At 31.7% G+C, this 15,370-nt stretch overlaps 1 protein-coding gene across 5 annotated transcripts in view; it reads left to right on the forward strand.

The window, feature by feature from the left end:
- Window positions 1-15,370, forward strand: part of LOC123715016 (filamin-A) — a 44,529-nt gene that overhangs the window by 17,890 nt on the left and 11,269 nt on the right. For 3 of the 5 annotated variants that reach the window (XM_045669791.1, XM_045669789.1, XM_045669790.1), the window contains 11 exons: window positions 8,673-8,813; window positions 8,909-9,078; window positions 9,243-9,368; window positions 9,695-9,808; window positions 10,129-10,317; window positions 10,763-10,865; window positions 11,221-11,363; window positions 11,883-11,991; window positions 12,397-12,561; window positions 12,800-12,972; window positions 13,328-13,394. In XM_045669791.1, coding sequence (XP_045525747.1) covers window positions 8,684-8,813; window positions 8,909-9,078; window positions 9,243-9,368; window positions 9,695-9,808; window positions 10,129-10,317; window positions 10,763-10,865; window positions 11,221-11,363; window positions 11,883-11,991; window positions 12,397-12,561; window positions 12,800-12,972; window positions 13,328-13,394 — 1,489 coding nt within the window. In that variant the 5' untranslated portion in view covers window positions 8,673-8,683. Of the gene's footprint in view, window positions 1-1,075; window positions 1,202-8,089; window positions 8,338-8,672; window positions 8,814-8,908; window positions 9,079-9,242; window positions 9,369-9,694; window positions 9,809-10,128; window positions 10,318-10,762; window positions 10,866-11,220; window positions 11,364-11,882; window positions 11,992-12,396; window positions 12,562-12,799; window positions 12,973-13,327; window positions 13,395-15,370 lie in introns of those variants that run through there. The other 2 variants (XM_045669787.1, XM_045669788.1) reach the window with 2 other exon arrangements.

A 15,370-nucleotide genomic window follows, 5' to 3' on the forward strand; every position in this document is an offset into this window, starting at 1 on the left:
AGAGAAACGTCATTATAACATTTGGCATCGGTTCAATATAAAAAATTGTAAAGTACCCTACAAGTGATTCATAAGCGCCAGTTTTTTTTTAATTTTCTGAATCATACGGAATTTATTATTATACTGCCAATAATAAGAATTGTTCAAGCGTGCTAATGTGCTGTTTATGTGCTTACTAGTACATAACATTGTTACATTTTAGCGAAGTTCGTATGATGGGTGAGATTGATGTATTTTTAAATATAGATAATCATATTATAAGAAAGGTAATGATTGTAAGAAGGTTGTAGTTGTAAATAATTTTGACAACAAAAGTGTTCTAAAATCATTATTAATAATTTAGTAGATGTTATTTTCGCAAATTTAAGTTCAATTTCTTATATCTTATGAAACAAAATTATGAAAAAGTTAGGTGACAAATAAAAAAAAACTATTAAAACTTTGATGTGTTTGGTATCTATCATTCTTAAATGTATCTTAATTATCATGACACGTTATATGTATTAACCTTCGTAGTTAATGAATAATATTCGCATCATTTAATTTTCCTATGAAGCTCTGAGAAATTATTTAATATTTACATGATAAAGTAGGCCCTGACTTGTCATTTCTGGCATTAATATCGATGCTTCCGCGATTTTCAGTTTAAGTTAATATATTTTAACCTATGAGATATGAAATAAATAATGTGTAGAATTTATTCATTCAAAAATTAACTTGTAACAATTGTTTTTAATAATAGCTGTATAAAGATACAGCTATATTATTAACTAAAGAGTTACTCATCATTCCTCATTATAATTAATTTAGTGCATTATTTAAAAAAAATAACACTGCATATATTAATAATATCTATTTTTTTGTATACACTCAATCATAAGAAATACTTTTATTAGTCATACGAAGTAGGACCGAAAAGATATAAATAACTTTTAGCCCTTCCTCATTTAATCTAATTTATATTAAAGGTTATTAGACGCGTTCATTTGACGAGAATGCTTGTTGAAATCCAGAAAATACAGTATTTAAATGTTTAAACTTAGTTGCATGTTACCACGCAAATATCTCCACAGCTGCCTAGTCAGTTTTGGCGCGTACCAGAGGACGGTCCCCTCTGGAATATTTAAAAAAGTAATAGATTAGTGGCCAGTGAAGTGTTAGTGATTTTAAATAACGGTTTGTGTTTTTCAAAATGGCGGGAGTACGATTTTTTACACATATACCACAGATTACACTAAACAATGTAGATAATTAATTGCTACGATAAATTGCGTATTGGTGAGTTAAGTGCTACGTTGTGCTACGGAACTTGGCTACGAAATCGAACGCTACAATTCGACAGCAGACAATCCTATTGTTCAAATGTAGACCAGTTGCATACTCTAAAGTTAAACCATGTATTGCTAAATTCTTAAATAAAATATGCTTACATAATCAACACACTTAAAACATGAAATAATATTTTATTAAAATATAAACCAAAGAACAATTAATTAATTTAACAGTGAGCGTTCAATTTCGCTACAATTCGACAGCAGACAACGCTATTGTTCAACTGTAGACGAGTTGCATAAACTAAAGTTAAATCATGTATTGCTAAATTCTTAAATAAAAAATACTTCCATAATCAACACGCATAAAGATGAAAGAAAAATATTGAATAAATAATAAAAGGATAATTAATTAACTTACCAGCATATGTGTCTACGGTTTGTACTAAGCATGACAAACAATTGAGATATTTATTATTTCCATACCTATGATTTAAATCCAGCCATTTTTTGAGACACTGAAGCGACTAAAAAGGCAATAAATTTTCCCTTATAATAATAAACTAGGAAATTTTTAGATATGTGTAGTTTTTTGTTTTAATTTAAATTTTAAAAGTATTCTAGCCATTGTGTTTCCTTAACATATCTTTTCTTAATTAGAAATCTAAAAATTTAAGTGTATTAACTTATTGAAATATAATAATTCAGTGAATTACAAATGTGATGCAGCATATAGTCCTAAATTAAAAAAAAGCTTTAATAAATGATTGTGTGGCTTTGAGAGTACTTCGTGCCTTCGCGGCTCATAGATACTGTTAAACCAGTCTATTTATTATAACACAAGCGAACAGTTGTGATCATAATGAAATTTATTGATGTTTTTTCATTTTAGATGTTTGAGCCAAATTTTTATTTTATAAATATTTCTCATACAAATGTTGCGTAGTAATTTTACAAATTGTGGTTTTTACGTGTGCAAATTACTTTTAATTTGAGGACTATTCTAAAGAAGCCAGCGATTTTAAACCGTTTTGTATGTCCAAGTTACATACAAAACGGTTTAACATCAGACTCCTTACAAGGGAGCCTTCTGGCATTGTGAGTGAGTAGCGGTATCACTTAACATCAGGTGAGCCTTCAGCCAGTTTGCCTCCTGTTACATATAAAAAAGACATCATAATTTACACAATTCCGTTAAAAATTGAAGCTAAAAAACCACAGCCAATAGTTTTGGATAGCAGGGATGCAGGGAGTCACAAAAAGCACCCTTCTCGCTAAGTAAGAGTATGAGAACTAAAGACTAAAAGACAAATCTTCCTTATGAAATGCTGCCCTATATCCTATACCTATAATATATTATAAGCAAATATATAAAAAACCGGTGCAGGTTTCTTGAAGTAGTCGGAAACATCTCTTATCCTAAAGTTAGTTCGAAGCAGACGACGTTTTAGGCGCCATATCAAGATAATACAAGTACTTTTACTTCCACGTCCTAATTAGTCCAGTAGATTCTGTGTAATATGTGTCCAAACGTACAACATATATTTCGTCGTAAATTAATATATACTTGATAATAAAAGAAAGTCATTTTTATAAAGAATAAGTTTCAAGGACTTCCAATTAAAGCTAGCTTTTATAAAATATAAAGCATTTCCTTTTTTAAATTATTTCTCTTTAATCGGCAGCTCATGTCTGAGCAAAGAAGCATCTAGAGAGGACTATCTGTTTCCGTATAAGTGAGTTTCGTCATGGAGTGACAGTTATGGTATATATAGGTATATTACGTTATAATGTAATGAACTTAAGGTAGGTCAATTTGATCACATATGTAAAGCTGGGTATCTCCGAGATTCTGGAAATCAGGCAGCTGAGCGTGGCAGCTGTCTGGCGGATGTATAATTTTGATGTGACATTCTTGGCGAGTACGATCTGACACGGCCCAGAATAACGATTATTTCTGTATCGCGATTTTACTAACTGGAGTAAAGTTGAGTTTCTACATTTTGTTTTTAACAGTTAGTTTCTGACATCTTTATTTTGCTCAACCATGTATTAAACATGTCAGTAATTAACCCATCTAAATAAAACAGAATTTTTATACTGTTATAATAATAAATATTTCTCTGATTAACATTGATCAGTATAATGTATGTTTTACAAAGAATCTGCTTTAACTTGCAATATCTACATTTAATCATATTAGATTGACACTGTCTCAGATTTGTATAATTTAATGTAAAAGTTATCTAACGATTGCCTCCACAACTAATATGATAAACATAATACACATAAAATATTATTTACGTGGAAAAGTATAGGTTCAAACATTCCTTTAACCAATTTTAAAATGACGACGTTTGCAAACAAATTACTTTTAATTTTTGTACTGTTTGCAAAGATATTTACCTAATATAATGAATCATAGTTAAATTATAATTCAACCACAATTTTTAAATTTACTTGATGGATACTTAGCAAATAGGAAGTTCGGACAAGGCCGTAACCACTTATGTAAACGTCAAGGAAATCCAATATGACGGACAGGCATTACGCGAACGCCCAGTGGGCCGAACTGAGAATGCGGAAAGATTAAGGTGTTTTATGAAATTTCATATTTCAAGCACTCATGGTATGTTTTGATAACCTGCTTTCCATTTCAACGGATTTCAGCCGGTTCCTGACGCCACCTAGATTACAAATTGATTTATAACCTAAGTTTATATATTAAAATAGTTTTAATACTAATACTAGGTACGCTTATAATTCCATGCACAACATGGATTCTATGCACGTAGCATTGAAATAAAGAATTGAAAAGACTAGCTGGATTTCTTAACATGTTAACATTTACATAGGCAAGAGTTCACACAATGATAGCTAAATGCGATGATTTCAAACTTCTGTATTTCCCCTAAGAAGGCATGAGTTTCAGATGTTGCCGACATTTTAATCACTACGCCAACACAACTTCATTCACTAAACTGAAAAAATATACCGACTCGAGTATTAATGATTTTGTTGACAGACCTATGCGGTTTTTACTGAAACAAAGTTAGACCTCACAAAAAGTGTTTAATAAAGACGTGGGACTTAAACAAATATTCGTGTACATTACTTTTCAGTCGTTTTTAAAATGTATATATAACGTCCCGTAAATGAATACACTTCAATCACCAGTCACCCACAACTTGGCTCCAGACGCTGGAAGCTAATTGGAGTCGGCCATGAATTCTTCGAATATTAATTTCTAGTAATATAGGTCAGGAGTACATTGATAAAGTGCAATGCAGATAATGTTAAAAATTATTTACTACGATCTACTATCGTTTAATTAGCTGGATCTGACTCTAAGATAAATCATACGAAACAAATTCATCATTGTTTTTTCAACTATTACAAGAAATTAGATTATTAGAAAAGAAAATGTCTGTATAAATATATAAATCAAACAAACGAATCCATAAAAAGGTTTTTAATCAACTACTAGAGTGATTGAATCCTCTTCATCTTCATTTTATTAATCATTATTGTCTTGGAAAAACTTGTCGCGTTTCGATTTGATGCCGACCTTCTAATGCCGAGCAGTATTTTTAAACATAATCCAATATCACTATAAGGCCGTAGGAAAGTAACAGTTTACAACAACATTGGTATCGTATCTAAAAAAACATACATAACAAAATTACCACAGATAACAATTAGTCGAGTATAACATTGTAGGCTCTCGTGTTTTAGCCACCTGTTTCTTAAAACTCATCAAAGCAGTCTATTACTGTAAGTGTTGATCTTGATAGCACATATCCGCAGGATATTAATGCTAAACACGATTTCCCCAGTATTTTGGCTTTATTTCAATATAAATTCGTCATCTTGTTAACATACCTTATTTTATTTTAGTTTTGTTGCGACAAATTGCTGTCTTTTCGATATGTTCTGTCAGATTTGAAAACGAGTCGCATATGTTGTTGTGATTAATGATAAATTGTTGATTTTCAATTTAGAAATTAAATATTAACTAGAGCAGAATAAACTGTAGTTCTTTACAAGCATTCTCGATTGGCTATGAAGCTTGTTAACTGTGACTTAAGTATCTGAAATATAGGAGAAATTATCTAGTCTGATTTTCAACCAGCTTAAACAGGGTGCACTATTTAGACTTTCTGGAAGCTTCTATTTGGTTTTGGAGAATGATTTTTTAAGGAATTTGTAATGTTGTTCATGTTAAGACTCATAATTTTTGTTTAATACACAAAAGTACCGAAATTAATTTATAGTTTATTTACTTGACCGAAATCTGAAGATTACGAGCACGTAGAGATATAGGTCAATTATAAATACAGAAATGTTAGGATGTACTTTCGTACACTAGATTTTTGTATGCATATGTATCACTAAAACATCTTTAGTATAAAGCATGCAAATACAGGGGTCCGAATATGATTTTGTCCTATTCGGTGTCGAGATCCTTGGTTGGTTGGGGCCTAGCGCAAAAAGGTTAGTCAACGTCGCAGGAGACCGAAGAGCTTCTGTGAGCTATCTCGGACAAAAAATTAGTCTAGCTGTTCAAAGAGGAAGCTGCCAGTATCCTCCTTTTAATAATACATTTTAGTTATTATATTGTAAGATTAGTTATCGTCTTTTGTTATATTAATTTATATATTTGAAAACATGATTGTTCCTACATATTCATCAGCTGCACGTCAAGTGTGCAAACACGAAAATTGTTCAAGTTGAATGTTGCTATGAAATGTGTAAATCTTGGCTTTATATAAAACTACATCTTTGCAACAATTTTGAGGAAGAGAGATTTAAGAAACATCTTTTTACTCGAGCGATTTGTTTAAAGGCTTGAACTAATAAGTGTTTCACTATTTGCTTTGATAGAACATAATTTTACGTTCAAAGTGCCAACTGTTCCATCTCAAAGAAATGATCTATTCGTTTCTTCGTTATATTTATGAGTCCATTAACATGGTTTTGGCGATATCTGGAGCAAATTCATTCATCACTTTACAAGAATCCTCAGTTAAATGTTGTAAATTATTGTTGGAACGTGAATATTTTTACGGGAATGAAGATATTAATCTTCAAAGAGATTTCCTATTTTTGAGAATATAACATTTGAAGAGCAAATATTACTAATAATAAGTATTATTCGGACAGAAAAAATGTTCAATTGGTTCAATGTGTATCGTAAGGTACATCATACTTCAGGAACATATCTGAAGTAATAGAAATTTAAAAATATAAAGTCAGTAAGTGTAAATGTATCACCAACGCTGATATATTACCGCGATAATTTCGGTGAACCTATGTCAATTGTCAACCAATTAAATATATATTTATAATAAAAACTATTAAATTATCCATTTTAAACACTTGATAACAGGCAATACCATAAAACAGTTGAATATCATGCGTACTCATTAAACCGTCAGCGTGATCACGTTATCTGGCTAATTCAAGAAACGGTCGATGCCAAGTATTTTTATGATTTTTCTAAATATTCAAACTATAATAAACAAGCAGTTTTATATTTGTAGACGACATGAAATGTTATGTCAAATGATTTGCGCTGTGACGTTTGCGGATTTAAATGTACTAAATTGGTACCTTACAGTCCGTTAAAAGCGATTTTTACTAATATTGCTTTTAAAGTTGATATAAGATTGTTTTTTTCTAAAGGATATGGAAACAAGCGTACCATTTTTTATAGAGCTACAATTCTTAAATGTCAATGATCCGTCAATGTCGTGTAAACGTTTTGGCCATTAACCCCATTTTATATTAAAAAAATATGTCTTTCGTATGGGTCTAACGACGTAAGTCTGAAAATTGTTTCGTGTCAATAGGTACAGAAGGTCGATACTTGACCTCAGAAAAAACGTCTAGAAAGTCATAAAAATTCAATTCCAAACCAATTTCCCGAGAAGAAGAAAAACTGTATTTATAATCAAATATCTCTATCACAGATAATCAGTAGTAGATCATAAATCTCTCTCGCGTCGCCCAATAGTATTTTATTTAACTGTTCATGTATTACGTCACATCCCAAATCAAATGCTCGTGGAAACGTAAACATAGATCGATTATTTGAAATTTATGTATTTTAAAATAGTTGAAACATCCGTTTTTATTCTCATTTGTGTATGTCACATATTTCAGACTGATTTTTACAATAAAGATCATACGATTTATTTGAAAAAATGACCTTTTGTGTGTTTAATTTCCTACTATTTTTCATACTTAACTAAGTGAATCTAATATAGTTCTTGACGCTATAACCTTTTTATGTCTGGGCCTCAGGCAGGTTATAATATTATATATATAGACCTAAAAGGGTAATTTCTGTATATGTTTCATGATTCTTTTTTTGTCAATCTAATAGGAAAGTAGGTGATGAGCCTCATACACGCCGTCGACTTTTTGGGTCTAAGGCAAGCCGGTTTTTTCACGATGTTTTCTTTTACCGTTCGAGCTGATGTTAAATGCGCACATAGAATGAAAGTCTATTGGTGCACAGCCCACAACCTATGACCTCAGGAATGAGAGTCGCACGCTAAAGCCACTAGGCCAACACTGCTGCTCGTATCTTAGCAGTTTTGACGCGGGAGATTTGGGTATGCGCTTATACATATGATTGCAAAATACCTTAAAGACGACTTCATACCTAAACATACAATTAATAATCTAATAATGATGTACTTAACTTACCAAGAACAATAAATAAAATAAAAAGAATCGGGGACTATATAAAACAAAAGCCACACAACCACACACCAATTATCGTAGCAATACCTAACAATCACCATTTAAAGTAAATCAATGGCGCTAATGGAACTGTGGAATTCTCTTGTCGGTGGTAACAAGGAGTCAGACTGGAGTGAGGTAGCGTCTCTATACCTCGATAACCGTAAAAAATACTTCTCAGTGTCCGAAATAGATAAGGAAGAAGTTCCTATAGTGTTTTCTGAGGGTCATAAAATCAGCTTCAACAAAACTGGACTGGGATTGGACTATACCCCACTTAACTCTATCACAATATATCACATTGATACTAGGAAAGGTGTGTATAACCTTAGTTTAAAACGATTGAGAGATTTATTCCCTTACTATTATTGTACATATATATACGTACCCACCTTTGCGCATGTTTGTCCAATAAAAGAGATAACTAATATACGTAATTCAAAACATGGAAAGCATGATATAGATATACAAGGACGGCAGGTATGTGTGTCATACGATCGTACTTAATGGCCGAAAAACAATATTGGTTCTTGTGTAAATTTTAATCATTACTTTATGTATCTATTCCGTGTTTTTTTTAATAGTTATACCCTGAAATATACATATATAGTGCAGTAATTCATCTCATTATTATTCATCTATATATTTCAGCGGAAGTAAAAATGCCCAGCGGTAACGTCGATCAGCCTGTCATTGAAGACAATAGGGATGGCACTGTGAGCATCAAATACGAGCCAAGGGAGGAGGGAGTACATGAATTGTATGTTAAGTACAATGGAGAACATGTGCAAGGTATTGAAATACTTTCAAAAAGTTCAAAATAAAAATTTTCAAATAATATAATATTTAAGAGGATGATTATATACTTGACTTGTAATATTCTATAGGTTCACCATACAAGTTTCACGTGGACTCCATTCCCTCCGGATACGTGACCGCATATGGACCAGGTTTGATTAGTGGCGTCAGTGGAGAACCTAGCCTGTTCACCATTAGCACTAAGGGAGCAGGATCCGGAGGTTTGTCGCTGGCTGTAGAAGGTCCTAGCAAAGCTGAGGTAAGTTATTATGAGTCGAACGTAACTCGAATAGTGAAGGATAGGAAGGATATATAATAAAGCGATTTCTCACTGTTTTCGCATTAAGTACACGATGAAAAAAAGTATTTCATAGATAGATTGGATATTCCAAGCTTTTACGACCAAGGCTCTGTTTTTTCCAGATAACATGTCACGACAACAAAGACGGCACAGTGGCTGTATCATTCCTGCCCACTGCACCAGGCGAGTACAAGGTATCCGTAAGATTTGGAGACAAACACATCAAGGGATCGCCTTTCTTAGCCAAGGTTTGTTTTTTGTTCTCACTTTTTTCAACATCATTACATTCCTTTGTAATTGAAGATAGGAATAATTTTAATATAGTTTCCTAATAGTCTTATGAAGCATTAAAAAACAATATATTTATCTAGGAAAATATTACCAAATTCATAAATATACCGCTTTATATACCGCTTTGTTGTAATCTCTCGTGGCTCTATAATACTTTGAATAAGACCAACAGATATTGGCTAGGGTGAGATGCTAGAAGACAACAATGTTCTAGTGTATGTTATACTCCCCTGCCCTGAGATATTATTTAAAAATGGATAAATAAATAAAAATGTTCTTGCAGGTGACAGGAGAAGGTAGAAAGAGGAACCAGATCTCAGTTGGTAGCTGTAGTGAAGTAACTCTACCAGGAAAGATTAGTGACAATGACATTCGCAGTCTTAACGCTTCAATACAGGTTTGTTAGGCACCCTGTAATATTAGTTAATTATTAAATTATATTAATATAGGTATAGATTTCGTTGGTTTTTGACAGCATAGACGCCGAGAGAGTTATTTACTAAGCCACAAATGTCTTCTATATAGATACTTATATATATATATATATATATATATATATATAAGATCATCTTATGTATGACATATTTAACAAAATAATAGTGTGTACAAGTAGAGATTTAGGGAATTTAAAACCTGTGTATTGAAAAAATATATATATGAAATTAAGATATGTACTAATAACGACTTTCTAAAAAATAAAATGAAATATTTTTTCAGGCACCATCAGGCTTAGAAGAGCCATGTTTCCTCAAACGGTTGCCTTCTGGTAATATCGGGATTAGTTTTACTCCCCGCGAGGCAGGACAGCACGTCGTGTCGGTGAAGAAGATGGGTGTTCACATCCAAAATTCTCCATTTACAATCACCGTCCAGGAACAGGAAGTTGGTGATGCCAAGAAAGTTAAGGTAAGATAATCTAAATTTAAAAAAATATTTTTCCATCTCCTTTTGATCATAAATTGATTCTGTAAATAAAAGAACGATGTAATCGTCAATTAGAGCTAGTTTATACGGCTATACAAATTTTCTTACACTTGTATGTTTTGATGATTTTACCCAACAAACGAGAGCTTTAATTAAAGCTTTGAGAATATTCAGCGCCGTATTATTTGTGGATAACAATTATTTATTTTTACACCGTATTATTTTTTTTACGGTAACACTTAATACGGTTAAAAATTACATCACAATTCAAGCAAATTGTGAGGTTGCATTAAGATTTTGGTTTACATTTTCAATCCAAGGAAAATGTTGGTTCAAACGTATTCAACTACTAATTGATTGTTTTTAAAATTAGAACTCAGTTTGTAATTTAAAAATTAGAATTTAAAACTCAGATTTTAATTGGCAGGTATCAGGCAGTGCCTTGAAAGAGGGCAAGACTCAAGGCGAAAATACCTTTTCTGTGGATACCAGGAACGCTGGTTATGGTGGTCTTTCCTTATCTATTGAAGGTAATTTTCGACTATAAAATTCTCGACTTAATTAGGAAGTTGATGACATATAATTTTATGAATAAAAACCCCTGATTCGTAGGGCATAAAGGATTTTTACTATCTATACATAATTACATTATAATTACTTTTTTCTCATGTATGCAAAAAGTAGACTGAAATAATTAACGAAAACATATTCTCTTGATTTATAAGAAATATAAATAATAGTTTAACAATATTATGTCACGTATATTTATTTTTAAAGCCATACTAATATGATAAGCGACTTATACTATTTAACCGTGGTAATGTTTATAAATAAGTGTTTAGGTCCTAAAACATTTAAATTATATTATTTATCTTAACACAATAGGACCGAGTAAAGCAGAAATCCAGTGCGCAGACAGCAAAGACGGAGTACTATCTATCAGCTATAAGCCAACTGAGCCAGGTTACTACATCGTCAATTTGAAGTTCGCTGATCATCATGTAGAAGGATCGCCATTCACTGTCAAGGTGAACTAAAAAAATCAATCAATCAGGCGCTACAACCTTTTTTAGGTCTGGGCCTCAGATTCCTGTATCTGTTTCATGATCATTTGTTATTTTTTTTTTCAAAAGTATAATAGTGTTTACAACGAAACTTAATATTAATACGCCTAATTGTGTATATTCATAAGAATTAAACAAATTTTATTATATTTTAATAAGTGTAACTAGTGAAAATTATCAAAATTGTTGGTCGGTTGTAGTAGGGAAAATCGTTATGGCAGACATATATTTAATTTCGTATATAATTATAATCTTTTTTTATTTTTTATTTTAAAGTTATATTCGAAATTGAGATGTATAGTTTAAAACGATAATCAAATAGCAAAGAAGTTTATAATTATATTGAGAAAATCGGTAAAATTTCTCATAAGGAAAAAATACTAATAATACATAAAATAAATACGGATGTAACTCATACCAACTTCATGGAAGTGTTTAAGTTAATTAATTTCAATCTTAATTTTTTATATAACCATTTTCCAGGTGTCTGGTGAAGGCAGCAACAGACAGCGAGAGAAAATTCAAAGACAGCGCGATCCCGCGCCTCTCACTGAAGTGGGAACTAACTGCAAACTTACCTTCAAAATGCCTGGTATTTTTTTAGTTTTTATATGAATGGGTATAATAACTATACTCTCTAATATTTTTTACGTCAGTTTCACAAAATTCATATAAAGTGGTCAATCATTTTGCCGACTCAGTTTTGCATTAATTTCTTGGGAAGTACCTATATAGATAACAATTATATTTAGATTTCGAATTGGATAAAGTTATACATCCAAAGTAATTAAAGTTCATCAGTTTTATTAATATCTCAATTACAATTATGGTTTTATATGGAATAGAACCCAGCTTTACGCCCAATTTCAATTAAGATGCCATTATGAAAAAGGACCAAAGATTGCAAAGATTGATCTTTTATAAGGAAGCTTTATTGTGTTTATTAAACTGCTGCAGTAGTGTTAACTTAAAAAAAATATTTCATTTGTATTTTCAGGCATCACATCCTTTGATCTGGCTGCAACAGTAACCAGCCCTGGAGGTGTCTCTGAAGACGCGGAGATCCAGGAGGTGGAAGACGGGTTATACTCCGTTCATTTCGTACCAAAGGAATTAGGTGTCCACACTGTGTCTGTTAAATATAGGGAGATCCATATTCCCGGTAAGAATGTTTTTAAACTTGGGCTTGGAGAAGATAAGATTAAAATGTGTTTAACTTTTGTTAATTTAAATTGAATTCATTTAACAGACCAAACTAAAAATCATATTTTGATAAATTATTTTATGTCTAACCAAAGTCAGCTAATAAGTGTTTATAACCAAATTATTTAAAATTTTCGGAAACCCTTTTCTAATTATTGATTTACCAAACATTAAAATGCTATTTATTTTTTAACCAGGATCTCCGTTCCAATTCACCGTGGGTCCACTTAGGGATTCTGGTGCTCACTTGGTGAAAGCTGGAGGAGCTGGCCTTGAAAGAGGAGAGGCTGGAAGATTCAATGAGTTCAATGTATGGACCAGGGAAGCTGGGGCTGGACAACTTGCCATCTCACTTGAGGGTCCTAGCAAGGTGAGACTTATTAGTCGTTTCAACGATAATACATTATGAAAAACGTTTAAAAATCTTAAGCCATCAAACTGTTTATAGCTTATAGTTTTAATACATATTTATAAAAAAAAATTTTTTTCTTAGTTATCCAGTGAACTGTCACATGCGCTATGTATACAAAATATTATAGTTAAATAGTATTTATGCACTTTGATGCGTAGTACCTTTATTACAGTTAGAACACCCTAAAAACAAATATATATATATATATACGATTACATCATTGATCGGACATTTTACTCTTTTTTGTCAAAGCAGTAGGTACGATATTTAAGATGTGAGGGCTATATAGTTTTAAAACGTTATTTTATTTTAGGCTGAAATTGACTTCAAGGATCGTAAGGACGGGTCCTGTGACGTATCTTACAAAGTTGATGAGCCTGGTAAGTATTTGCAATTACTGTATGAGTTATTTACTAGTTAGCAGCAAGTTTTTTTGATAGTATTGTGAATCATTCAATCATGCTCAAGGTAACAAATTACATATTAATATTCACGAATAATTGTTCAAACAAATAGTAAAGCGACATATCAAAATTGTATGGTAAACTTTCAAGCCGTTTATGGACACATGTTCAGTAAATACCATGAAAATAAACAATATTAATCATGTCGGTAAATGCAAAATGAGCGTATAATTTACGCGCTGTTATCGTGTCCATCGAACTTTGCAATTCAAATTCCATCCACCCCGCGGTGGATACTATAAAAACATACAAACACTGAAATGCACTTCATAAATAAAGTGACTCGTTTCGACCACGCCCAGCCGCCATTGGCCAATGGAATCCTTGACCATAGCGCGGCAAATACCGCGAGCCATTTTGACAGATCGATTTTTTTATTTATTTTTTTCTTAGCGATAATGGCTGCGTTTTCAGCCAGTGATTACTTGAATTTACGATAGAGTTTTTACTAATGTTTGCGATAATTCGTAAGGTTTTTCGAAACACGTTCTTATACGTGAAATACGTTTATTGTGGTACAACGATTTGCTAAAGAAAATTGAAATTTATTAACAATGCGAGTTTTTGTAGCGTCATTGAGAATGGCTTGAAGTGTTTTTGGAAAAATAAGCCACAAATATGTCGATTCTTTTTTTTTAAATTGTCTGATAAAATATGAACAAGCAAAAGACTGCTCTCAGTGATTATAAAAAAAAGCGTTTTCACATATTGCACGTATTTTAACGTACGCATACCATCAGTAGGTACATATTGTAAATTTACATAATGGGATTTAAAGTGTATTTTTTTGTCTGCAATTAACAGTTCTCATACGACAAACGAAAACATTTTGAGGAAATAATTATGTTTTAGAAAATCGACGATGTGTGTCGGTCAAAAGCATGATCAGCTACTTGTCATAAATAAAAACCATCATTGACATGAGTTGGTAGATGTGTCCGGTACACGTACAGATATCTAGGTTGTCAATATATTAACTCGGAGATTCTATAAAAGAAAATGTATCCAATAGAATTTTTAGTGCTAAAATCTATTTAAAAGTATTTTCAACCGTAGGTTAAAGTTATAACAACAACACAATGTACACCACAATATCCCAAAAATGCAGAAATAATAAATATAAAATACAATAAAAAAGATAAAGGATGTAAATTGGCGGTCTTACTGCTAAAAGCAGTTTCTTTACGTACGCGCAAGATAAAAACAACAAATAGCTTCACAGTAGTTATTGTGATATTAATTCTTACATTATGCAAATAAAATTCAATTATGGCTACATCTGCACATAATCACTGTTTGATATAACGATAAACAGATGCAATATTTGCATAATATTCTGTATCTGTGGTTAGGTGGGTTTCGATTACATATTTTAATCACATCACAGTAATGAACGAGTAAGATTTAAAAAGGTGCTGAGTTTTCAAATGTGATATAAAATCTAGATTCTTGTAAGTACATCGCTCAGTATCATAACTATTTATGTACTAGTGGACCCGACAGACGTTGTCCTGTCTTAACTATGAATATTGATTTCGAATTGGTATAATTATTTAAATAATATTTCAGAAACAAAGTGTTTATTATTTTAATGCTTTATGATATGCAACACTCTTTGTTTGTTTTTCTGGCGCGAATATAAATAGTTTTGTTGGTATTCCGACACGGGAACAGGCGATATTTAAATGGCCATGTGAAAAACATGGATTTTTAAGATTAACACCTCAAACAGTTAGAGACTGTAATTATTTTTTATGTATTTTATTAATATAATAACTCCGATAGAAGCATTTGTTTTAAAATATATTTATTTTTCTTACATCCTCTTTGACGGTATTTGCAGCACGCATTCTGTTAATGTTATGTCAAACGCCATAAAGTTACATGAAAAA

Source organism: Pieris brassicae, chromosome 10 (assembly GCF_905147105.1).
Source record: "Pieris brassicae chromosome 10, ilPieBrab1.1, whole genome shotgun sequence".
Taxonomy (NCBI): Eukaryota; Metazoa; Arthropoda; class Insecta; order Lepidoptera; family Pieridae; genus Pieris; species Pieris brassicae.